The sequence below is a fragment of the Colletotrichum lupini genome, chromosome 5 (genome assembly GCF_023278565.1).
Source record: "Colletotrichum lupini chromosome 5, complete sequence".
NCBI classification, from domain to species: domain Eukaryota; kingdom Fungi; phylum Ascomycota; class Sordariomycetes; order Glomerellales; family Glomerellaceae; genus Colletotrichum; species Colletotrichum lupini.
Genome location: NC_064678.1, coordinates 2,716,915 through 2,742,246, shown reverse-complemented (window position 1 = coordinate 2,742,246; position 25,332 = coordinate 2,716,915). Strand labels below are relative to the sequence as shown.

Genomic DNA, 25,332 nt, shown 5'->3' with positions numbered 1-25,332 from the left:
GTCTGCATGCCCCACTTACACGCTGTCCTTGGATGAATGCGGTCTACCGACGTAGTTCCCGTGGCTTGACCCGCGTGGCTTTTTCTCCCACTCACCCTTATTTTTCTTTTCTTTTCCTGATCATCCCCTCCTTTCCTGATTGCAGCTGGACTTCAGATAGCAGGGCAAACGTTCAGATAAGAAAGAAGAGGGAGGGTATCACCGTCAGACTCGAGGGCGATCAGCCCAAGGTTGCCCCGATGAAAATGTTGCAATGATAGCCGTCGGATTGTGTATTCAGTCTAGACCTTCCCTTCGCGGCCGGCCACCCGCTTCACATGGTACCCTCTCTCAATTTGTTGGCCCTCTCATGTTGCTTTGCTTACAACGCACTTACACAACGGTGGTCCCAAAGACCTGTGCATACCAGGGACCGACTGCCCAGCTCCATAAACATCCATGTGAGACAAGCGCCACGTTCCCCAGATAAGTCGATCCGTTGAAGTCGACAAAAAAAAAAAAAACAGGGACTTCCCCTCCTCACACGGTAGGGTAGCTACATCTCTCTCGTCCAGCCCCGAGACTCGAAGATGCCAAGCAAAAGAATAACAAGCCTTGGTTCATGTGGAGAGCCTCGAGCCGTTCCTGGACAGCTGCGTCGTACGGCCGCTGAGTAAAAGAACTCAGACACCGTACGTGTACACATATCGCCGCTCCATACCAATGCCCAATGGCGAGATAGCCAACCCCATCATCGAGGAGGGTCCTTTTCGATGCCGGTAGCCGGTGTAACTTTCACGCCATCTTGTTCTCCGCAGCTGGAGCAGGCGCAGCAGCAGGGCGGGAGGGGAGCTTGGACAGCGGTAAGCGGGAAGGGAGGCGAGAAGAAAAGACGGGGGAAATTGTTTGCCAGGGAAGGTCTCACGGATCGTGGATCTAGATTAAGATGGATTCCCCTACGAGGATTTGAGAATTTGAGAAACAGAGAGGGCCGTATGGTCTAGCTCCATAGAGCCTGGACTAGCTGTTTTGGTTTGGTCAGCTTGACAAAGCACTCTACATTTCTTTTGCGTTGCGATGGAAAAGACCATGGTCCATAGACGAGGTACTTTTGTGTAGGGTACATACTATGGCAAGGAAAGGGTAGGCGAGCAAAGTTCGTTGAGGTTAAAGTAGAGTGGTCCGTCACGCCTATGATGAACAGCCCCTCGACCCCACCGTTGTCTGCAGCATGCCGTGAACCGCCGCCAGGACTCGGACGGTGCCTCGCTACACAGCACACAGCCAAAGACGGAAGCACGGGGGTCGTTGACACAATTTGGGTGAATCGAGCCAAACCGCAAAAAGAAACGAGACAACGCCAAGGAGAGACAGAATCCGCCTCACAAGCCAGACACTGTCATGGCCGAGGGCTGAGGGCTGAGTGAAAGCCAGGCGTCCGGCTCCAAAATGCATCCAGATAGTAGCATCCAGTGTGGAGCTCTGGTATCAGTGTGCCTATCTGCATCTTGCAGATTTTAGATTGACTTGCCTAGATGGGATAGAAACATGATTGCAAAGGCCCTCGTACGGGCCGTGTTTTTCGGGTACAAGTTGGAGCCCAAAAATCCCTTGTGAGAGAGATCCTTGGAATGTCTTGTCAGCAGCAAATCTTGTCGACCTCCTCAAAGTCACCTGCTAAAAGGGTGACCCTGGTCCCCCTTGACCTTGCTGCATTAGGCCGTGATCCGTTAGTCGTGATCTTCGCCATAGTCCACCCGCGTCTAATCCCCGAGAGGGTAACTCGTCAAGGGCTTGCTTGACAGGCCCCGTGTTTTCGCTTGGAAACGGCACCGTTCCAGTGGGGGTTTCCTCGACTTACACGCCGCCTCCGGGGACGGGATGAACTAGAGGTGCCAGGGCCTGACGGGAGAGCGCGGGAGGACGGGACATGAAGTGAGTGGCGTGGACCTGGCCTGGCCAGTGCTGGACTACACTCGTCGTCGTCCACTTCAATCCGTAGTTTGACAGTCCGTCAAGAACTCTCAGTGATATGTGACGCGACGCGGCTGGCCAAAGTGTGCTTCCAGCCAGCTTAGACTCGTCACATTGCACAGCTGGCTGGTGCTCGTTGCCGCCATCGCCGGAAGCAGCCGCGCGCGCTGCGTCAGTAGGGCAAAGACTGCCTTCATACATACAACTCGAAGCGACAGCGTTGATGTACGTTAAAGTCAGCCGGCGAGGATGTCCAATGAGATGGAGCTAGGCTGAGCAATCTAATCAATCTGTTGTAGAAGGCGGCGGCGAATGGCATGAGGTAGGCTTTCGGTCGGTGACACTCCCCAAGCCGTCTAACCAGAGTGGGCGGGCAAATAGCTGCTCCGAGGCCAGGATGCCGTTGTATCGTGCTCATTTGCGTAGCATCGCGTGTACCAGACTTTTGTCGCGTAACGACTTGCCCGTTTCTCTCGCTCGTGCGTCTGGCCCCGATAGTCTGGTAGCCTTGGTAGAGGCCTGATTCATCTTCAAAAGACAAATGTCTTGGTGAAAGCAGCCGCTGCCTTGCAAATCCACGCGTACCATACCGGAGGGCAAGCGATACGCCGGATCCGGAACGATGCAATTCCGTCTAGCGGGCTGGCAGATTACCGTTGGCTTTGTTGGGCGTCATGGATCTGGTGCTTCCGTTGCTTCTCGAGCTGTCACTTTGCGGAACAACTCACTCGTTCTCTGGAGTACAGAGTTGCTCATCCACGTGTTCTCGGGCGTGATTTGAGGTGAAAATGCGGAGACGATGGGAAGCGGCAGGTTCTGAGGCACGCCAAAATGCAGTCGTTTTCGTTGGGTGCCAGAAACCAAAGGTGCCTCCATCACAACAGATGCAGCTAAGCATGATGTGCCTAGATCGTGCCTGTCTTTGCGTGCCACTCACATCATCTTTCAGTGATGAGAAAGCCACACCCCTTGACCATTCCAGGTCCACGTTTGGGCTGAGACAGTTGACGTGCGCACTGGCGACGCAGGTTGAGGCTCGTGTACATGCCGTTCCCGAGACAAGATCCAGATCTGTCTGGCCTGGTACTGATTGCTGAGGGTGGATCGGACTGAGTTGACCTATGACTTGAATATACAAGCGGGAGAGGCGCAAAAGGCTGAGTCGGGAGGAAGAGTCATGTTGGAACTATTGGCAGCAGGGCGCAGTTGCGCTGGTATCAGTGCCAGGAAGAGGGAGCCCGGAGAAGAGAAGCAGGAGAGGAATGCAATGGTGTGGTGAACAATCCACCCGCGCGGGTAACTACGCTAGACGAGGAAAGGACTTAGGAGAATCAGATAGCAAGGTACATCCCTCAATGCTATGCCAAGGCTTCGATGGTAGTATCTCAGTAACTACTGGCAATCTCAACCCCCAGTCTTCCTCCTCCCGGCCCCACCATCCGCTTTCTCGACATCAATTTGACTTCACTCGCCTGCCCACCACTACCGACGTCAACCTAGACGACACACACTTCCGCATTTGTCATTGGCAGATTCCAACGTTCACTCAAGGCCGCCTTCATCAACATACCGTAGAAACTCGAGCACTTCAAACTTGCGTTAGCCCGTGCCAACCCTGCTAGCTTCCCATACTAAGCCCTTCCTGGGGGTCAATTATATTCGATTATATAATCGACTATACTGTATATGGAAGGCGGTAAGTGATTATTTCTCATTCTTTACTCCTGCCCAACTGCCTCCAGCCTCGACGGCGAGCTATCATTGGCCAGGAAAATCGGAATAGTGGCGACCATATTTGACCACTTTGGGCAGTATTACGATTCTGCCAGAGCGCTAGCAGGGTTGGCACGGGCTAACGCAAGTTTGAAGTGCTCGAGTTTCTACGGTACTTCGCTGCCCTGGTCAACGGGGAAACACATGAATCAGCTGGCCGCGCGGATGCAGAGACAGAGACAGAGACAAACGCCACTTCACCTATCGACTCTAACTCTAGGAACAGGATCTCAACATCGTTACAAGTGACTAACACCACGCGGCGATAGCAGCCAGGTCTTTGTAGATTGCAAATCGATGGCGAAAAACAAACAAGCATCCGGTATGCATTCTCATTTGCTCCTTTCTGGGGCCAACCCGACATCAAAACCGCTTTGCAGATCATCATCCTCTTGCAGAATTCTCTCTTGTCGAAGCGTACGCAATCTCTTTACCGGACACATCCGCTCTCGCGCGAGCCTACACTGGGGACGATACCTTGAACGTCTCTCCAAATCGCTGAAGCACCTCGGACGCCTCCTGCGTCAACTCTATCTCCGCCGGCCTCGAACCATCTGACTCCATAAAGTTATGGAACATGAGTCCACCATCAGTCTGGTGCTTTGGACAGAGGCGAGGTTTAAACTTGCAGTCGCAAGCGGAAGCGTCGTCAGCTTTTTCGTTTAGCTGTACCTCCAGGCTGTTCTGCAAGGAACTCCATGGCTTCTTGATCTCTCCTGCGTCTTCAGAAGCCGTCGCTTGCTCGAACAATGCCCCGGCGACCTTGCGCCTCTCTGAGGCATTAGCTTCGAGCCCTTCGATCTTTCCAAGCTCAAGATTGGCGTACGATCTGAGGAGATTGATGGATCGCCAAACCTCTGCTGTTTGGGCTTCTGTCTGCCAAGCACCCAAGTTGCTATTCCACTCGTGGAGCACTTCAAGCAAGTTGAATGCTCTCTGCAAGCTGTGCAAATCCCTCTGTTCGAGTGCTGCTATGATTTCCTTTCTCCTTCTCACAAAATCCGCTAGCCTCCAGAAGTTGGGCACATCAGCGTTGATGCCCTCCTTTGCTTTGGTGTCAGGCCACAGGACACTCTGTATGATATCTGGCAGAGTCTTCCTCGTTTGTTGGTCTCCAAATATGCGATATGATTCTGACCGTGCCTTGCTAAGCGCAGCCATCAGCTCTGCCCGCAGGTGAGAAGCTCTTTGACTTTGTTGAGCATCAGAGCCGGCGTCATCCACAGCCCTAGGAATAGTCATGTACGATGTCCACTTCATCGCTTCGCTCTTAGCTTGAAGCTTAATTTGAAGCTCTTGGGTTTGTCGTGCAAGTTCTGCCAGTTCGTTTTCGCTCTCTTCCTTGGCCGTCTGTAAAGCCGCGAGCTTATCTGTGGTCTTTTGACGTTGCTCCTCCAAAGCGTTGTTCTGGGCTTCGAGATTCCGAAGTTCCGTCTCTTGCGTCTCCCGTTCTCTGTGGAGTTCTCTGAGTCTATCCGATACAATCTGCTCCGTATTCGAATCTCGCTCTTGGGCTTCGGCCTGCATATCTTCAAGCTTGCTCTGGAAAGTGCGAACCTGTTCTCTGAGGCGATCTCTCTCCTCTTTCATGCATGACTCTACCCTGCGCGCTAGCTCGAGCTTCTCTGTCGCCTGCTGTTCTAGAGTACGCTTGGTCCGTTCCGACAACTCTTGGACTTGTCTTTGCAGCGACTTTATCAAGCGGGCTTGTTTTTCATTCTCCGGTACGTCTTTCTCGCCTGAGTCAGATTGATCGCCTGTCTTGGGAAAGGGTTTCTCGAGGTATAGTGCCATCTGGGATTTGAGCTCGAGGATGGCGTCAGCTAGTCGTTTAACAGACCTAATCGTTGTCCTCGTTTCTGCTAGCATCTTGTCCGTCGAATCGCCAGCTTGCCCCAGCTGAAGGGACATATTCAGCAAGCCGACCTGGTCGGATACTCGCTTGCCATGCATCTCTAACAGGTCCACGATGCACTGCAGAGACTCGGGCACCTCTGGACGACCCAGAAGCTTCTTGTAGTTGTGAAGGGCTTCCATCGCTTCTCTGATCTTGCGCTCACTCACGGCTTCGAGTGCGCTCTCGAGCTTCAGTTTCTCATCCAGTCTGTACTTCAGTAAGCGGCAATAGTCCTTAATTTCCGCAAGTCTAGCACTGATCTCCTGCTCCAGCGTGGGACACCGCAGGCACTCTGGCCTCGCCGCGGCCAGATCGAGGTTTTCCCAGGTTTTCGTAAAGGGATCTGTGAAGACGGGGCTTGGCTCAGGAGCTACCGTCGTGTCCATGAACTCTACAACCTGGCTGCCTCTAGGACTCAAGACGAATCTGACCCCATCACGGGGAGGCGGGGTTTCTTGCTGAGAGGTGGTGTTGAATGCTGGCGCCTCTGATGGGATGCTCGCCACGGGAACGCCGAGTCTCATTTCGTTGGGAGCTGAACACAGCGAATGGTTGCCGAAGGTCCCAGTCGGAGGCTGCGGCTGGAAACCCGGTGCGAGCGTAGTCGATTCGCGAGCGTGTTGCGCAGCGTAGTCCAGGCTGCTAGCATATCTCTGGCGCACCTCCAACCGCTCTGTCGCGATCTTGGTAAAGGCCATGACGGCAGACCTACGCTCGTCATTATCACGCTTGACCTGGTCATCGAGGATCCTGAGAGAATCGACCAGATCCTTGTTGTCGATCTGGAACATCCGCTGCACCTGGTCCCCTTGATGTCTGGCCCCGACATACTCGTTCACTTCCCTGCTGTTCTTCGCCATGTCTCTAAGCACGCCGTTCAGCTGTTCGAGGTCCTGTTGTAGAATCTCTCCACTATCGCTGATTCTGTTCTCAATGATCTCCTCGGTGTTGCGGTGATCGAGGACCAGCACGCGCGCCGTCTCAAGGAACGTCTCCCAACGTCTTGCGTCCCTGGAGCACCCACTCATCACCACCACGCCCGGTATGTGGCCCCAGTGATCGCCATTACGCGTGAGAGTCTGCTGGATAAACTCATGCTGCCTCCTTACAGACCCATCCAGCTGCCTCCAGGCCCTCTCCATCCTCTCCGCCGCGCACTTCACCTCCACCTCGTCGAGCTTCTCCATGACGGCATCCATGTCCTGCCGATACGTCAGCCGCAGCCGCGCCTCCTCCTGTGCAGAGGTATACATCAGCCGGCAAAGCTGGTGAATGATGCGGTTCACAAACGGGACCTTGACCCACGTCCGCCCCTGCATCCACTCCAGCAGCGCGGAAATCATGCCGTCGTTGGATGTCTCGAGGTCGAAGAGGGCGTAGTAGTCGTCCGAGGACATGCTCTCCCCTGTCGCCTTTTCGAACTCTTCCTTGCGGAGCCGGGCCGCCACGTCGCGGGTGTAGCGCGGGTACCGGAGGCGGCTCGAGAGCATCGTCTGGAACTCGGAGGGCATCGTCGCGAACGTGTCATTCCAGACTTGGATGATCATCCTGCGCTCCTCTTCACCGCCGGGGAGGGGCTGCGGGCGGATGAAGATGTGTGTGCGGGCTGGAGCGCCCGGAGGCGGGACCTTGATGCGGCGGAGGGTGAAGCCCGCGCCGGAGCGGCCTGGCTCGTTGTTGTATGCGCCTAGACCGGCGGAGAGCAGACGGCGGCGTTGATGGTCATGGACCGGGGGTGGCGGCTGGACTATGGTGTCTGTTGATGAGGACCGGGAGCCATGCCGTCGTTGGTTCTGGATGGGAGTGGAGGGCGAGACCGGCTCGTTGGATCTCATGAAGCCTGGTATGTCTCCCGGTCTAGTTGGCGTAGGAGTATGTATGATCGGTGATATAGGTGACACGTCTCGGTTTCGAGCATGGCTCTCCCCAGGAGACGTGACTGTTTGGGAAGACTCCGGCCGACAACGTCTCGAAGCTGGAAATTCCATGGAATCTTCGGGATACGGCGGTCTCTCGTCCGTCACCTGTTGAGTGCCGTTGCGCTCTCTTTCTCTCTTTGCCCTCTCACGCGCTGCCACTAGCCCTCTCGGTGTCAAAGGTCTCACAGGTGCAGGTGAAGGGGTTTCTGAGTTGGCTGACCCCGACGCTAGGGGTTCCGCTTCCTGCAAGGCTGCCGATGGTAGGATATGAGGGTCATCATCGCCTATATCATCGTCCTTGCCATTTCCAATGACGTTGTTCCTCGGGCCAGTCTCTGTCGAAAGAGGACGTTGAGGGGAGGGTTTGTTTGCTCTTCCGAGCACGGCACTCATCGACTGCGAGTCCAATGCTTCTTCGATCGACAAAGAGTATAAGGGACGATTATAGACTGCTCCGAGTGCAGTCCCAGGACCGGGATTCTGGTGAAAGCAATCAGAATCGGCAGCGGTAGCTTCTGTTTCCTCGCTAACTTTACGACTGGGGCCAGACCCATCGTCTTTAGAGCCTTCGTCAACCGATTCGAACTTCTTCTTGGGTGGTCGTGAGGCTATTGATGTTGACGTCGATGGTTGGACTTGTGCACGAGGGGAGGACGACGTGAGGTCGAGGGGGCTGATAATATCTGGATTGGGAACAATTGGAGCCAGTGATGTATTGCACGTCTGGCCACTCCCGTTGTCTGAGATTTCAGGGGGCTTTTGCCAGGAAGGTGGTGCGATCTCGTCATCGAGTGCGGATAGTAGGCAACTGATGGCACCTGAGCCAAGTCTAGGTTTGGTATCTGTCTCGCTAGAAGACTCCGTTCCTTCGGGCTTGACTTCCTGCTCGTCTGATGACTTCGGTATCTGTTGAGAAGATGAAATCTGGCTCTGATCTGACGATGAGGTCGTTATGTGCTTCGATTCCGACTCTGGCGAGGCTTCATCGGAGGCGGTTGACGCCTGTGCTGTCACTTGCGATCTTTTTCGTACAGCGTCAGCAGAGGTTTCTTCAGCTGGTGTGGCAATTATCAAGGAGGAGGTTGTCGTGCCATCGTTTCCACTGTTCTGTGAGTCACTGGGCGTCGGCGACGCTGGCTTCCCTTTCTCCGACATGACGCTTGAAATCTCCATCGGTCAGAAAGTACACAGTTTGGTGAAGTCACACTCGAGGGCCCGAGCAGAATCTAGGTCGAACGAAGAATGAGCATCAAATATTCTCAAACCTTTTAGCTTTAAGGGATCTCCTAAAGTTATCAATCTTTGGCCCAACTTTGGATGGCGTTGGATCTTCTCGTGTCTTCTGGAGACCTCATCGTGGCATCATTTGGATGCTTGATGTAAGATGATATGAGGATGATGCAAGGGAATCGCAGAACACAAAGACTTTGGTGTCTATGCTTGCTTTGAAATGAAACAGGTCGCGACATTGATAATGCCATCAAAGGACTCAATGGTTTGACTTCACAAAAGCAGCCAAAAAGGGAAAGATGAGGCAAACAACTTGTTGTTAGAGCTTTCTGACGGATCATATGAGTTTCTCAATTAGCGGCGCTCATACAAAACGCTTCCGTTTTGAAAATGTGGCTATTTTACTCGTAATTACCATCATACTCCCGCCCCTTAAACTCACAGCGTCGGCGATCTGGTGACAGATCTACCACGTACACTCCTCAAGTCAGGCAGACTCTCCCGGCTACCGACAACTTCTCCGCTGCCGTTCAAAATAAGATAGAGCCCGCTGTGACTCGCTTCGGATTGCGTCTCATCATCGCCGTCAATGTCGTCATTAGTATCATCGTCATCATCATAATCGTAAAAGGCCTTAAGAACCAGACTCTCCTCGTCCCTAAATCGAACCATCTTCAACCCATCCTTTGTTGCTTGGCCTTCAATCTCCAGAGCGCGCCTCATGTTCCGACGCCTCACATCCTCAAACTCAATCATCGTCAGACAATCCCTCGTCAAGCCCCGGATGTTCGTCCCCGCGAACCCGACCCCCCTCACACTGGCGGCCCGGACGTATGCGGCGTGAGCCTCGCGCCAACGGCCCCAGGCACTCAGTACATGACCGCGGTACAGGTAGGCGCGAGGCTCGAGGTCAAAGCGGTGCAAGTGCGCCGCAATGGCAAGGGCCTGGTCTGCGGCGTTGAGAGCCTGGTGAAGCTTCAGGATGGACAGAGGCGTTTGCAGCAGAGCATAAGTGCGTAGGAGAAGGGAGTTGACGGTTTGGGCGGCGGAGTCGGCGGCAGGGGCGATGCTGTCGGATTGAGACGAGGTACTCATTAGGAAGGGAAGTTTGCTCTCTGGTTTTGTTCGGCTTGTACGTAGGCTGATGAGATTCTTTGCTTGGTGTCCTGACGAAAACGGCGATTTGCTAGTTTGGCGTACCACGAACTGTGCCGATGGGTGCTCTTCTCCCTTTGCTTGTTCTTCTTTTTGGACTTTAATGTGGTCGGAGCTTACTTTGGAATACCCAAACTCCGAGCTCTGAATTGAAGCATTCGTTTGGCTTTATTCCGAAGAAGGGGGGAAAAATATTGACGTGCAGTGTTGGGAGCTTGGTTGGCAGAGCTGAGGGTGTTGCAAGGGATGAGATTGACGTAGGACCTTTGGCTCGGGGTAAGCTGAAAGTGAATAAAGAAAGAATATCTCCCAGCTCTCACCTCCAAAATTCGGGGCAAGTACCCAGATACTCAGATCGACTCGTCGAACTTAGGTGACGAAGCAATTCGTTCGATTTGAGATTCTCAAAGTCCCTTGGCCCCCTCTCTCCGCGAGCCGGCGGAACAAGTGACGCAGGGTGTGGAATTGGGCCAAGACTGCTGCCGCTCGTTTGTGTTGGTATGGATCAGCGATTGCCGCGTTCGTCAAAGGCGTTGTATGCCAAGACCAACCGAGAAGAGGATCGAATTGCAAGAACAATGGTGGAAGTATTGATCAAGTTGCCTCGCATCTGAGTGCCGAACTCGTCTGGATCGTAGACAGGCTCCCTGCTTACTTATGTGCTCCGAGGTTCCATTGATGAAAGAATTAATAAGAACTGCTGTTTCTTGCCAAGTTTTTTGATGAGAGGGCGCCGGTCTTGTTCAGTGGCATGCTAAATTGAATCAATCGTAAATGTCTTTGAAGGGAGGCCTGGACGCGGCAATGGCGAGGAATGCATGTGTCGTTTTGGGCATGAGTAAGCACAGCCCGATCGATGTGTGGGCAGTGAACATTCAACGCGCTGCGAAACTAAAGACTATTTCCTCGATGAGAACTGCTCGGTTATAGCCGAGGGGTAATGCTTTAAATCTTAAAGGCTACTATTTAGGTTTGGATCTGGACGCTTTCGTCATGTCAAGTCAAGCTCGGGGTCCAGGCCAAGCTTTCGAGAAGCACCATACACAGTCATCGCCGAAGAAACACAACCGTTACACAGGTGTTCTGGAACTCGTCTTCTTAATAAGAAAGAAAATCGAAGGAAATCGAAGGAAAGAAGAAAGGGAGAAAGGGAGAAAGGGAGAAAGCATCCGGGAACGGAACATGAAGATGGGCGGTACCTCTCAATCCTGTGCGATGTGATCTGCGTGACGACAACGACAGAGCTGAAAACTCCTCCGATGGTAGAATGACAGTTCTTGCTCAAGATTCCATCATCGAAGAAAAAAGAAAACCCCCAGGCATAAGGCGCCAATCACCATCGTATCTACGAGCTTTCGGCTCTGGTGCAAGTCGCTTTTTACAGATCGTTCAGCATGTCGTGAACTATTCTGGCCACCCCGCGCCTTTCCAGCCGGAGAGGTAGCTTCTGAGACTGGTATTTGAGGCGTAAACTCTAAATGTAGCGGCGATGAGCAATTCCGGCGGCTGTTCTAGCCCATCGACGCATCGACCTCAGCCTGGCCTGGTTTTCGCCTCCAGAGGCCTCTCAAACTCGGTAGACTCCAGTGTCTGATTGCTCAAGCACTCAAGGCGTCAGAAAATGGCACAAATTGTTCGAAACGGGGCTTGGCGCGTGTCTTGGGCGTCAAGTGCCTTCTCGTACGTAGATGTTTCCGTAGCCCACGCTTCTGGTATAGGCTCAACGCTGGCGAATGTGGTCCATGACTCCATTATAACCATCGGCGGCCTCGGATAATCGGCACATGGCCTTGGTCTCTTCCATGAATGGCAAGAATCTCGAAGCTTTCGAAGCACTCAAATCCAACGACATTGTCTTGACGAGTTGAAATGGTTGATGTCGGACAATCCTTGCGGTACCACCCTAACTCGGGTGGACGCCATGTATTCGACCTGAACCTAGCTCTGATTATTGTTTCGACATTGCTGGTCTCTCTCCGTCTGCTCATACGGGAGATCATAGTAAAAGCTCTGGGCTGGGATGATTTCCTTGCAATAGTAGCTTGGGTAGGTCAAGCCGCTTCCTGGTGTAAGTTGCATGGACTAACACGGGAACCAGGCCTTGTGTGTCACACTCTCGGCCCTTGAAATGGACACAACCAACTACGGCACCGGGGCCCAGATCGAAGATGTTCCCCGGCCGACGCTGCTTCAATTCTTCAAGGTCAGCTATTTCTCATACTGAAAGTCCTCGGCGGAACTAACGTGCTGCGAATAGAGGCTTTCTATCATGGAGCTGGTCTACTTTCTCGCTTCTGGTGCCGTACGCCTGTCTATATTAGCGTTTCTTCCACGCTTGAGCAAGAACAGTATGATTATCCCAGTCCCCAACATACTTAGTTGCTGACGTTTGTTGCCAGAGATATATATCTGGAGCATATACGCTCTCAATGCTATGGTGATCATAGTCAGTTTGTCGGGATTCTTTTTCGTCTTGACAGAATGCTCGCAGATACCGTAAGAGGGACACTCCCCTGAGGCCTAGCGATGGCTGGCTGACTCATCGCTCCAGTGATGTCTTCAATTATTCTAGCACATGGCGACAATGCAGAGACAAACGCGAAGAGCGATCGATGATGCTGGGCCATGCCATTATCTGCATCTTTGTTGATTGTATGCTGGTCGTCCTTCCGCTATGTGTTGTGACGAACTACGTCAAAATGGGCGTCAAGGCCATACAAATCTTGCTGGTTTTTTCTCTGGGAATCTTTGCTGTCGTTACTGGCATCGTTCGATTTTCCATTATCGTCACGACGGACTTCGGTGTAAACACGTAAGCACTCCTTATGGCGAATAAGGCGCGGCTTAGACTAGCGACTTCAGCATACTGACACAGTCTAGGACGTACAAGATGCTCACTGTAGCTGCATGGACCGACGCCGAGCTCCATGTTGGTCTCTGGGTCGGCTGTTTTCCCGCCCTGCAACCTCTACTCCGACATGTAACTTTGATGCTCGCAATGCGCAGCCAGTTGGACAGCACAGGTGCCGCAAGCAAGAGGAACACGATGACGTCCACGGCAACTTCCAATAGAAAAAGCGTTTTGGACAGGTGGTCACGGAGTTCTGGTAACGTGCGCAGTGAGAGCGCCGGAATCCAGCCGTTGGAAAGCGGCGCTGGGCAAGTCGAGGCTGTAGGTGGCCAGTCTGGCGATGTTGAGATGGTGGATCTCGAGAAGGGGGAAGGCGCTGGTCAAGTTGGCAAGCAACCAGAGATCTCGACACCAGGAAAAGTGGGTGAGAGCATATGAGCAGCATATAAATATAGGTAGATTCTATTGGCGTATCCAAAGCATCTGAGTTATCTGAAGTGAAAGCGTGCATGAAATCCGAGAAGTTGTTGGTAAGAACAGTGAACAGTTGAATTCTTGAGGATGGAGGGACAGTGCCGAGCACAAAATCAGCACTGTCATACACTACGTACCTTAGGCACGGACCAACCCTTCTTCTTCACGCACCTTTCATCCAACGACGACTTCGGCTCCTTTCTCGAACGGAGCACTGCGAACTTCAGAATCTACCTCGACAGAAAGCGACAACGTCACGCCATCTAGATCCTATGCAATCTACACATGCTTTACCCCCAGTCACCTTCATACGAAACTCGAGATTGAAGTCCATGTTCGAGATATCAAGACCAGTCCAGCTGATACAAAACCAAAACCCCTAAGAGCTAGTTCAAGACATCGTGTCTCCTCTTGTTCATACCCAACGGCACCACTTCACAGTTTCCGCGTCTAAGCGTCGCCTCTCATTTCCAGTACCCACTAGTCATCACAGGAGACAGTATCAATATGGCATCACTCTCAGCATTTGGATATCCCGCAAGATTTGCACCCGGCAATATCGGACCGCTCTGGACTGCCCTCTTCTACGGAGTTCCCGTGAGCAATATTGTCATCCATCTGGCCTGGCTGGCCGCGCTCCATCCAATCTTCTCTTCGCTCCCGATAGACCGCAGGCGTCTTTCCGCATTTCTTCGCAAATACTTTATGCTCAGCTCAAGTGACCCCCGACTACTCACCTTCTTTACCTCGGCCTTTAGTCACATCCAGCCTTTACACCTTTTCGTCAACATGTCAACATATAAAACTTATGTCGAGTCGTTTTATTTACTCAGTGTATCGCCGCTACGATTCATTGTACTGTCCCTCGGGAGTGCAATCACCGCTTGCCTTTGCCACATTTTCAATGCCAGGAGAAGACGGGGAGCAAAGAACAATGCCGAGAGGACGGCTGTTGGAGCAAGCGGAGCCTTGACTGGTCTCGGCACAGCTCTGGCGTTAATGTTTCCCACGATGAAGGTCCGCCTTTCCGGGACACATCAAGTTCTACCCTTGCGCCTTGTTGTCTTGGGAATGTTTGCCGTGGATGCCTACTGTCTGAGTACCGAGCGGGACACAGGAGTGGGACATGCCGGACACCTCGGAGGCGCAGCTTTTGGCTTAGCATACTTCTTCTGGAGGAAAGCTACGGGTGCTTTTACTTTGTAACCTCAAGCAATTTACATTTCGAAATGCAGAAGCTATGGGTAAATATAGATATCGAGATCAACTCTAGCCACCCAAGGTATATACAGGAGAATGGTATCCTGGTGACAAAAAAGACAAAAGGCCGCAGCATTCTCAGCCACCGAAAGTATCAAACGCCACGCTACCGCATGAAAGAGGATATACCATTGCACGAATCGAGAGCCACTCTTTGCCAACTTCTCGCTACCACAGTTCTTCACTATTTACCATCGGCTTTGCGTTGGGCTTGGTGTTACTGTAGCGATTGGGATTTGTCGGCTGTTGAGTGCCCTGGAAGGTTGGACTCATTTTGTGTTGTGAGCCAATGGGACTCAACTTGTGTGTCGAAGCAATGGGGCTTGGGTAGGTGACCGATCTATTGCCGGGACTACCGGCAACCTTGCTTGCCATTGTTGACTCTCTCAAGGGAACTGGGCCAACTCCGACGGGCGACATCTTCTTGTCTGGGAACCGGGTGGCAGTAAATCCCGGCTGACGGGGTCCTTTGTGGTCGTCCCAAGGTGCAGTTGGCGACTGCAGAGGCGACGGAGCACCGCGGCGCGACCTCAGTGATAAAGATCGATATCGCGGCGATGTCAGGCCCCACGCTCGACCGAAAGATGCACCAGGATGGTATACGCATAAGACTGAGGCGACGAGGAATGGCAGAGCACCTCCGATGACCAGTGAAGCGGCTTCCGACCGCTGAAGAGGGCTATCGAGTCCGTCCCAGAACTCAACGAGGCGATAGATGGTGTGCCCCACCAAGACGACAGCGACTGCTGGTATCACTGAGAAAAGATCGTCAGACTATGTTGGTCCTGCGGCAATGGGTCTACTTACTCTTGACGAAGTTCTTAAAACGCGGTGCTTGGTACACGGCAATGTGTTTCGGGTCAGGAAGCTTCTGGGTGAACCAGAGGAACAATCCGACGAAGAGCAGCAACGCCAAAATCTGAACACCTAAGCCGGCCAGAAGAATCGACGGTGTCTATTGGGGCTTGTTAGAGATGGGGACTGCTAGGCAGCACAACGATGAAATCCTTACCTGTACACCTCCGAGCCCAAAGACAGCTGAGACAACCCCGGCAATTTCCAATGCAATGACGAGAGCAAGAGCGAAGATGAGGAACAAGACAGCCACTCTTGGCCGGGTAAAGCCAATGCCGAGACCGTAGAGGGCGATGACATGGGGAAGGATCTGACATATGGCCGCTGCGATGAGAGTAGGGCCCAAGATGGCGCCGATGAGCCAAAGGGAGAATGAAGTCCCGCTGGCGGTATCATTTCGAAGCCTCAATCTTCCCGCGAAGCCCAAGACCTCGAGAAGAAGACCGGTCGCCAGAGTCGATGCGAATAAAGGCGTCTTGAAACGAAAGCCTTGGTACAAGGCCAGAGGCACGAGCAGCGCAAAGGCTACCAGAAAGATGGCACTCCCAATTACCGAAGGCGAGTAGGAGGTAAAGCCCCCCGGGTAGGGGCACGAGTCTCCGCAGTCGCCTGTCATTGTGCTCACGTTCCACTTGACAGGCGACAGTGAACGTTGCGTCGCTTGACCATCGGATGGCTGGACATGCCGAGAGAAGGAGCGGGAAAGGAAGAAGCGCGCCGGGCATTGGGGATATATACACGCGGCAGAAGCCAGGTGTGTAATGGATCAAGCATTCCAGCAAACCGGTCTGCATAATCGCGACGGTTGGGATATGGATGATTGCGGACAGCAGAGGCCGTGGACAATGAAGACGAGCGGCCCGACGGAGATGGAGGTAAGGTACACGCAAGACCAGGCCGGGGTCGATTCAAACGGGCACACCATCAGCTTCCGCGGTTTCATCCGTTATGGATACATCCACTACGGAAGAGACGTTGTACCAACAAGAACTTTCTTCAGTCGACCTTCAACCGGGCAACTTTGTGAGCACTTCTCATCGGTGACTGACAACGCAGCAACGGCGGTACCTATACGACGAATCGCAACTTGACTGATGAACAACAACAAGCAGTGCTGACTGGCGTTTTCTAAGATGCCCAACTGCCGCGAAGGAAGAAGAAGGCGCTGACGCCTCCCAACGAGCCAGCGAGGCTGGCAAGCAAACAAACACCAGGTGTGGGTGTGGATAGCGGGCGTGAGAGGGCGAAGCCGTCCCAGCGGAACGGTTCGACGGTGCAACAGTCGAAAGTTTGCAGATCCGGGCCCTCTTCAGCATGAGCTCTGGACCAATCAAGCAGGCAAGGTTGGCGGTTGCGGCCTGTTTACCCACGGGCGGCGCAGATGAGGAGGTTACATTGGACGGTCATTCAGTGAGGCCATGTTGGTCTTCGATGGCCGGTGAGCAGGGGGCCGTCGTCCAATGGCGAAAGCAGCCGTCGCTCTCATCTGCCCTACAGCATGGCTACGGGAGGGTGTCGAACACTTTGGTTCACAGCCAGTCCTTTGAACTTTGAGCTGCTACGCCGCATTGCACTCTAGGCCTGGGGACACGTTGGGGGCTGGGGGCAGGTAATCAAGACGTGGTCCCAGAAGCGGGGGAAACAGTCAACGATGGAATATCATTCGCGAAAGGGCAAACACACTCGAGAGGCCAGACAGGTTTCAAAACCGAAGCCTGACTTAGGGATTTCCTGTCTCGTGCGTGTTGGTTCTGAGGCCAGCCAACGGTAGCATCGATGATCTTCATGCAGTGAGGGGAGAGAGGGTGAACATGAACATGGAAGAAAATGAGAGGGCACTGGCCGATCGCCAGGAGCCGATGAATCATGGCCGACGTACCCGAGATTTGTTTCTCCTGCCATGGGCTGCCATGGCAGGTGCAGTGCAACAAACTGTGTGCGCACGCCCGCACCGCACAGCAGGCAACTGCAGGCTGCATGATGCGGCCGCCCTCACACCAAGACACCCTCGAAAGATGGCGGCGGAAGACGACAGCAAGGAGATGAACCAACGGCCGGTGGGCGTTGGTTTTGGCAGTTGGGGCGACGGGGAACCTGGGACGGGAAAGTCTGAACTCTGATCAAGGACAAGGACCGGGACCGGCACCCGAAGGCGGAACAGGATTGGCAAACTTCAGGGCAGCATCTGGCAATCTGCAGTGCTGCAGGCCAGCGAAGCTAAGCAAAAAGACCAACACCAACAACGTTATCCATGAACTTTGCCTGTGGACTATCCCAACCCCCGGTCGACAAGGGCGCAGATCGCACAGAGCATATGGACAGAGACAAGGGTGAAGGAGGAGGAAGTGGAAGAAAGAAGCTCTGACCAAGCTTGGTGGATTGTGCGGGAGACATCCGTCCACTAATCACTAGCGGCCGAAGCCCAGGGCAAGCCGCAAGCCGCACGCCAGGCCCCCAAGGAGTGAACACAGGTAAACTGACCTGTGGCCCCCCCGGTTACCTGACCTGACCAAGGAAAAGGGACGTGACCTGAGCGCTCTTCTCATTGGCCCGTGGAAAATAAGTGGGTCCAGCTGACCTAATTCTAAACTGATCTTAAAGTAATCTAGAATTAATTCAGAACTAATTTAGACATATTTCAGAATTAATTCTATATTATAATTTAAAAATATCAGAATATACTTATTTTAATATAAAAAATATATTCTTTTAAATATATTATAATAATTCATATATGTAATAATTAATTTAGATATAAAAAGTAAGGTTTTGAATTTTGAAAATTTATTTTAAAATATATTTTAAAACTAATTTAGAATTAGTTTAGAATTAATTTAGAACAAATTTAGAACTAATTTCGAACTAATCCTTATTAAATTTTAAAACTTAGTAATAGTTTTATTTTTAAATATTAATTTTTATAATATTAATTCAATTAAGATATTATAAAAATATATATATAAATAGTTTAATTTAATAATAAAGTATTAATATTAAAAATAACTTATATATTATTAATTTTTATTTATTAATATTAGTTTGATCCAGAATTGATTTAGAATCGATTCTAAATTAATTTAAAGATAGTTTTTTAAAAATGCTAGCTTTAGTTATTTATAATATATAAAATACTTTTTAAAAATTATTATTATATATATATAATTATTTAATATTATAGTTAATATATATTCTTAATTAATTTAGAATCGATTCTGAACTATATCTAGATCACCTACGGAGTGGCACGGGCTATACTCACGTGAAGATGTGGGGCGGTCAGCTAACACCCCCCCCCCCCCCCACAGGTCAGTTTACCTGTGTTCACCCCAAGGAAGGCTCCACTATACTTCCAGCACACGGTGGACCCTCCGGCCGAGAGACCCCCCCCCCCGCTGTCGCGCTAAACTGTTCGCGGCCGCCGTCCTGCGTGACGTCAAAGAGCCGGGCGCTTAAACATGCTTGGCAAACACCTCTCATTGCTCAGAAATGCGCGTTTCTTCCTTCCTTCCTTTCCGCAGCACACACACACACATACTCTCCGTATGCAGACTTTGGGATTGCAGAGCAAGCCTTCGTTCCACACTCCATTACGAACCTTGTACCACAGTAAAGAAAACAGAAACGTCGAGGGACCGGAACCAAGCCAGGCCATTCACATCCTCGAGAAAAACAAGCAAAGCAAACAAACCGGTACAGAAAAGAGGGGGGACAACCAACCAACTGAGGCGAACAGAGGGTACATCCAATCCTCATCAAGTGACTAGAGAATCAGAGACTTCAGACCATTCGACTTGCCAGATTCTCTCTCCCTCACTCTCTCTTCTCCCCACCACCCCGCGCCCGCGGCGGCTTACGCTCTTCCTTCCATGCCATGAACAGCGCACGCCTCACGAGGTGCCGCCCTTGCGCGCCCTCCTCACGGCTCATTTGTGCGCCAACCGCGTCTCATCGCTTGCTTCGCCCTCTTGCAGCCCGAGACAGCCGTCCTTTCTCCGTCTCGCACTTGCGGCCGAAGCACGACGGTGACCCGAGGTTCAGAGACCTGGGCAAACAGATATCGGACGAGTATGCCGTCGTTAGAGAACACTATGGTACCATTTTGCCCCCCTCCTTCTTATCCGATCCGATCCTCTCCCCTTCCTCTCTTGTTTGCCCTTTCAAGGATATTGTCCTCCTAGTACCGTTTCGAGTCCTCCTGCTTCCCAACCCCGCCTCTGTCCAAACCATAATGATCCACCCGCACTTACACGCCCGCCAGACACGCCAAAGAACCCCATCGTCCTCGCTCACGGACTGATGGGCTTCTCCGAACTGCGCCTCGGCGCCTATGTCCCGCCGATCCACTACTGGCGCGGCATCTCCGACTCGTTGAGCACCCTCTCCGGTCCGTCCAACATCATCACCACCTCCGTCCCGCCCTCGGGCTCCATCGAGGAGCGCGCCGCAAAACTGGGCGCCGACATCGCCGCCAAAGCCGGCGGCCGCGCCGTCAACATCGTCGCGCACTCCATGGGCGGGCTGGACGCCCGCTACATGATTTCCCATCTCAAGCCGCGCGATGTCAAAGTCCTTAGTCTCGTCACCGTAGCGACGCCGCACCGCGGGAGCGCGTTTGCGGATTATCTGTTGGATGGGCAAGGCCCCATTAAGCTCGCGAATCTGTACGGGCTCATTGAGCGTGCCGGGTTGGGGACGCAGGCTTTTGAGCAGCTTACGCAGCGGTACATGGAGGGAGAATTCAACCCTGCTACCCCTGACAGCAATGAGGTGCGGTATTTTAGTTATGGCGCGTGTACGGACCGGCCGCCACTACTGAGCCTGTTTCGGCAAAGTCATTGGGTCATTGAGCAGGCCGAGGGGGCGAATGATGGGTTGGTGAGTGTTGCGAGTAGTCGGTGGGGAAAGTATCAGGGCACGCTGCTGGACGTGAGCCATTTGGATTTGATCAATTGGTCGAATCGGCTCAAGTGGACGTTGCGCAAGGTGTGGATGGGGCAGACGAGGACGTTTAATGCTGTTGCGTTTTATCTCGATATTGCGGATATGTTGGCCAAGGAGGGTTTATGAGGCAGTTGATGTATAAGGTATGCGAGGAACTCACTTTGAGGGCTATGTATAATGATGCTGGCTACTACTGTAATCTCAACTAGGAGGTGTGTAAGACTACGAGCGAGCAAGGGATAGACGCAGCGAGCAGTGGCGTTATCGGTTGGAATAGATCCAGAAGACGTGTAAGCATTGAGACGTATTATAAGTCTTAGACCAGAAGGCTACAAGAGGGAAAAGAGCCTACAACATATATCACGAGAGCACGAGCATGAATGGAATGTCCATCACCCATGATTGACATAGATTTGCATTGCATAGCAAAAGTCAAGTTCCCCGAAGTAAGGCACGTTACTACTACAGGGGTTACCAATGAAGACAGCTTCGCATTCACTCCCCGGCAGCAGTGGGCACTATAAGTCCCATGGCTGAAATTTTGAGCTGGTTTCTTAGAACCCTTTACGGAAGCCAGCCTTTCATGATAAGGTAGAGCGGTGACTCCTTCCTTCCAACTACCATCAGGAAATTTTGCGGGCATCTAGCTAGGTTGATCTGCGACATGCCCAGTAGTATAAAATCAGGCTCGTTGCGTCGAGAAAAGTCTCCTTCGCATCGGCGGCGTGGGAGATGCCGAGCTGCAAGTGGGCGAGGACGGTGAAGTGCTCGAGAGCGGCAACTTTGGTCAGGCTTCTACGAGATACACCACGCAGAGATGGGAGAAAAATCGACTTCAACTACAGCGCCAGTCAACCATCTTTGCCATTTCCCTTCTATTCGCCCCTGGATATTGAGCCGACTAGGAATGCCAACATAGTAAGCCTTCTTTCCTCTTTTTTTTTCAAAAAGACCCGTGCAGGGATGCTGTGGAAGCATGTGTCTTGCCTTGGCTCAGATCACCCGTTTCTAGAGGCTGTCATGACTGTTCCACCTTGCAACTCGTCAACCAGTGGGGGGGTTTGCTGCGTTGTAAACGAAACGAGGTGCCTCATGACCGAAAGTTTTTATACCTCCGCAATCCAAAGTCCCGGGGATCCGGAGACATACACGGGATCTCAGAAAGCGCAGAGAGAAGCTTCACATCTGCGGTACCTCGGTTGATAGCTCTACAGACACGGCTTGTGCCTTGGATATAGCGTCACAAACACTGGGAAGCTTTACTAATGGCTATGCTATGCTTGAAGAGATACCCGGCATGCTACCTGAAAAGAAAGTACCCTTCCAGCTCCGCTTTATCTGGTACAGACGAGACCGGACCACGAAAACAAAACATGCGAAAGTCTTCCCTCGTCATAGAGCCACGAAAGCAGTGCCCCGTGAAGAGTCATGTAGTTCAAAGTATAACATCCCCTCAATATTGGTCATGGTATAATAAACGAAAACGCTTCACCCTCCACTAATCCCCTTTCCTTCCCCCTTCCCAAACCGGTGCCTACTTGTCGAGCTTCCACCAGCCCTCTCAGAACATACCAAACAAACCCCGAAATTACTCATTAGTTTCTCCCCAATGTATCCCTATCCCTCCAATCTACACCCGCATCTTCTCCCAAGGAGCCCGAGCATCTCAAAACACACAAACATCAAAACACACCCACTTCCAAACCCCACCTCTCAGCTCTCATCCACCTTCTCTAATTCCCCTTCTCCGGAATCTGACTCGGCGCATTCTCGTTCGTAACGCCACTATACGCCGGCCTCGACTCCGGTCCCGGCGCAGGCGCCTCCGCAGCCATAGCCTCATCGTAACTAGGCGGCGCCTCGTCGAAGTTGGCTGCTCCAGGCGTGCCCATCTGCGGCGGATACAGCGGATCATACTGCGGCGCCGCCATAGCAGGGTGTTGCTGCGGTGGTCTCTGCTGCTGTTGACCATGTGGTCTCCCCTGCGTGGCCGTCACGGGGGCAGACTGCGCCGTGCGAGGGGGTAACCTAGGCGGCATGCTCATCGTCGCCGCGCCGGGCCTGTTAGCCTGCGCCGCGAGCGCCTCGAGGAGCTGCGGCGGCGGCGCGATACCCGAGTAAATTTGAATCTTGGAGAAATGAAGCGGGAGGTAGATGGTTTGCGCCGCGGGGTTCTCCTTTGTCGAGTTAAGGAAGCCGCCGCGCGTGGGTGGTTTGCCCCAGCAGAGACCCAACTGGATGTCGAGCTCGTAGAAGCGCTGGAGGTTACACGCCATAAAGGAGGGCGCAACGGTGTTGGGTAGCGGGATGGAGCGCCACAGGTCGTCCGGGATGACGCTCTCGAGATTCAGGTCTTCCGAGGTCGGGTCCGTGAGGAGCGGGATGCTGAGACCGGACTGCGTGACGACGACCCATTTGCTGACTTCCGTGTTGAAGAGGTCGTGGCATCGTACGCGGGTATTGCCTACGAGTTCGATCTGGATGGAGGTGAGGTATACCTGCTCATGTGACGGAACGAGCTTCTTTGCGATGAGCCGTAGCGGTAAAGGTTGATTGCACGTCAGGATCGGGGGGTGTGGCAGGCGCGCAGAGAGCTCGATGGACGGCGGCACGGCATTGGCGTCCCCGGTGCCGTCGTCCCTGCTGGAGCCGAACATGGTTGACTTCTTCGTCTGTAAGCTCCGGGGCCGCGGCTTAAAGGTGAAAGGTCGACGGGCAAAGGCTTCCTGCGAGGTCTTTGGAGGCCGGGGTGGCTCGATGGGCATAAACTTGAAGCCGATCTGGTACCGCCAGTTCTCCTTCAAGAAGCCAGGGCGCTGGATGGTGACCTTGAGGTAGTACCGCACCTCGGCTTGCCGGGGGAACCCGGTGAAGGACGGCGGCAAGGTTTTGGTGACGTGCTGCAGGAAGAGCTGCTTGCTCCCGTCCATGACCCGGGCACCGCCGAGTCCAAAGGGTCCGATGCCGGCGCCGAAGCCTCCCATGCCGCCGAGGCCACCAATCTTGGACATGGAGACGGGATCGCTGCAGGCATTGTTGATGGGCAGCTTGAAGTTGAAGGGGAACTCGTGCTGACCTCCCTGGATGACGTAGCTCTGGGAGAAACTCGAGCCGCCGCCGCCGAGGTCCTCCTCGTACGTCGGGAAAACCTGTGCGACCCGGTAGAGGATTTTGTGGTTCTCACTTGCGATGCTCCCGGGCCCGCCTCCGGGCCGGGTGTTACGCTCGTGGTAGTTGTCCTGCGGCAGGCCGAGGGCGGTCTTGGACTCACCCTCAAGCTTGACGACGATGCCGCCAATCTGCTCCGGCCGGCTCAGGTGGAGCACGACGCGGCCTTTGACATTGTCTAGGTTGGTGTAGAACTCTGGCGCATTGTCGAGTGCTATTCTGATCGACATGGTTGTGGGTTTCTGGTATTTGCTCAGTCCGCGCCTTCCTTGCTTAAGAGGATATCCTCTGGTGGTGGTGGTGTGGGAGGTGTCGTCGGTTGATGGTATGTGGTTCAGGTACCCAGTGCGCTTCGTGTAATGTGCTGCCACGACTTTGGTTCTCTGCAATGGTGGTTTTGCCGGTCGGAGGTGGGATGAGGCACAGACAAACAGGCGCACCAGACGTCGCAAAACAGCTCCTCGACCTCAATTAAGTGAACGTATTGCACCGTGCGAGCTCCGAATTGGAATGAGGGGCAATCTAGTCCAAGCAACCTAGGTGGGGTGGTATCTATTTTTTTCCCGGTCTTGGTCTTTTTTCTCTTGGCTGCGCGTAATGCTTTGCGTTAGAAGTGAGGTGTATGGAATAGTATGGTGAGGTAGCCAAGAACGACGGCGGAAGAGGAGTGAGGAAGGTTCGCTTCAGTTCATCAGAAACCTGCCAGAAATCGAGAGGGAGCTTTCATCGGAAGTCGTGGAAAGAAGCAGAAGCTACAGTCGGCGCAGTCGGCGCCGTCGGTATGGTCTGCGTCGCCGCGGGATGCGGGATGCGGGAAAGGCCGAAAAGCTCAGGCGACTCGCTGTCTCGGCTTTCCTGGTAATAGACGATGATTAATTCGATGTTGTCCGTATGGATAGAACACAGCGTGATGTTCACAAGGAGGCGACGTAGACGCGTGTGGCTGAGCCCTCTTCCAAGCCTCGCCGTCAGAGCTGAGTGACAGTTGAGTTGGGGAGTACCAGTAGGCCTACGGAGGCGAGACCGAAGGCGCAGGCTCAAAAGCCCCAGCCGTCTCTCAAAGCAAGGGTAAGGAAAGGACTGTGCTTATTGCAAACGCTCACCAGGAAGCACAAAAGCAAAGTAAGATAAGGTAAGATAATAGTTCACTGTTGTCAAGCCAAGTTTATTCCCGCAATAAGTACGGGTAAGAGGCCGCGTTGAGTTGGGCCGATTCGATACAGATACAGCGCATGTGTCAGGTTGAATTCAGCTCTGGCAGGTGGAAGGAAAGGTAGGGTTGATGTCATTGGGCGTTTGACCCAATCACCACCGCTGTCACTCCCTTGCTGCCAGTCGTCTTACCTCGAGACTTGAGGTACTTTAGTCCTCTCACCTTGCCGATATTGCCGACCTTGGGTTGTACCTTAAATAGACCCCTTGTCAACCTACGCAGTAAGAGGCGAACCACCCTCTGTTGAATTTCTGCCTGACAAAGCTTGAACATCGTCAAACTTGAGATGATTGGAAAATGTGTACCCATGGCCGAGCTCACTTTGAGCAAAAGTACTCAACCTTGAGCCATGTTGAAAGTACACTTTCTGCATGAATAAAGTCGTCTCACAGCTATAATATGGCAGGCTTGTGGGTATTAAAGTGCTGTATGTATTCGTACACATGCTTTGAAAGCTACGTAACTATAGCTTCCAGTGCCTATCGTCATTGTCGCTGAAAGCTGATGGCTAATATCATGTTGTCTCTCCTAATCCCCCCATCAAACATGTAGGATTGCAATGCCTTAATGCAGGGTATCCCACCCTATCACGAATTCCCCAAACGCCCAGATGTTGCAGATGGTATCATTTCGGCATCCCAAT

At 52.8% G+C, this 25,332-nt stretch overlaps 7 protein-coding genes across 7 annotated transcripts; 3 read left to right on the top strand and 4 right to left on the bottom strand.

Moving 5' to 3' along the window:
* Positions 1–730: 730 nt before the first annotated feature.
* CLUP02_10217 (uncharacterized protein) lies at positions 731–3,132 on the bottom strand (the record flags this gene model as incomplete). Its single annotated transcript, XM_049289193.1, has 11 exons — positions 731–797; positions 940–999; positions 1,108–1,248; positions 1,366–1,461; positions 1,528–1,604; positions 1,640–1,742; positions 1,841–2,120; positions 2,170–2,587; positions 2,665–2,823; positions 2,891–3,033; positions 3,090–3,132. 11 exons carry the CDS (start codon positions 3,130–3,132, stop codon positions 731–733), a joined length of 1,587 nt encoding a protein of 528 aa, XP_049146338.1.
* A 1,053-nt stretch (positions 3,133–4,185) lies between these two features.
* On the bottom strand, positions 4,186–9,867 carry CLUP02_10216 (uncharacterized protein; the record flags this gene model as incomplete). Its single annotated transcript, XM_049289192.1, has 3 exons — positions 4,186–8,709; positions 9,215–9,226; positions 9,589–9,867. 3 exons carry the CDS (start codon positions 9,865–9,867, stop codon positions 4,186–4,188), a joined length of 4,815 nt encoding a protein of 1,604 aa, XP_049146337.1.
* Positions 9,868–11,796: 1,929 nt separating this feature from the next.
* Positions 11,797–14,458, top strand: CLUP02_10215 (uncharacterized protein; the record flags this gene model as incomplete). The annotated part of the gene is made up of 9 exons (XM_049289191.1): positions 11,797–11,973; positions 12,026–12,130; positions 12,185–12,275; positions 12,327–12,423; positions 12,479–12,739; positions 12,808–13,202; positions 13,277–13,308; positions 13,395–13,586; positions 13,643–14,458. 9 exons carry the CDS (start codon positions 11,797–11,799, stop codon positions 14,456–14,458), a joined length of 2,166 nt encoding a protein of 721 aa, XP_049146336.1.
* Positions 14,459–14,590: 132 nt separating this feature from the next.
* On the bottom strand, positions 14,591–15,983 carry CLUP02_10214 (uncharacterized protein; the record flags this gene model as incomplete). Its single annotated transcript, XM_049289190.1, has 4 exons — positions 14,591–14,618; positions 14,685–15,267; positions 15,320–15,467; positions 15,525–15,983. The coding sequence occupies 4 exons, from the start codon at positions 15,981–15,983 to the stop codon at positions 14,591–14,593; spliced, it is 1,218 nt and encodes a 405-aa protein (XP_049146335.1).
* Positions 15,984–16,212: 229 nt separating this feature from the next.
* CLUP02_10213 (uncharacterized protein) lies at positions 16,213–17,487 on the top strand (the record flags this gene model as incomplete). Its single annotated transcript, XM_049289189.1, has 4 exons — positions 16,213–16,312; positions 16,501–16,583; positions 16,664–16,894; positions 17,092–17,487. The coding sequence occupies 4 exons, from the start codon at positions 16,213–16,215 to the stop codon at positions 17,485–17,487; spliced, it is 810 nt and encodes a 269-aa protein (XP_049146334.1).
* A 1,422-nt stretch (positions 17,488–18,909) lies between these two features.
* On the top strand, positions 18,910–20,434 carry CLUP02_10212 (triacylglycerol lipase; the record flags this gene model as incomplete). The annotated part of the gene is made up of 3 exons (XM_049289188.1): positions 18,910–19,057; positions 19,132–19,458; positions 19,530–20,434. 3 exons carry the CDS (start codon positions 18,910–18,912, stop codon positions 20,432–20,434), a joined length of 1,380 nt encoding a protein of 459 aa, XP_049146333.1.
* A 1,607-nt stretch (positions 20,435–22,041) lies between these two features.
* CLUP02_10211 (arrestin) lies at positions 22,042–23,706 on the bottom strand (the record flags this gene model as incomplete). Its single annotated transcript, XM_049289187.1, has 1 exon — positions 22,042–23,706. The coding sequence occupies one exon, from the start codon at positions 23,704–23,706 to the stop codon at positions 22,042–22,044; it is 1,665 nt and encodes a 554-aa protein (XP_049146332.1).
* Between the last annotated feature and the right edge of the window lie 1,626 nt (positions 23,707–25,332).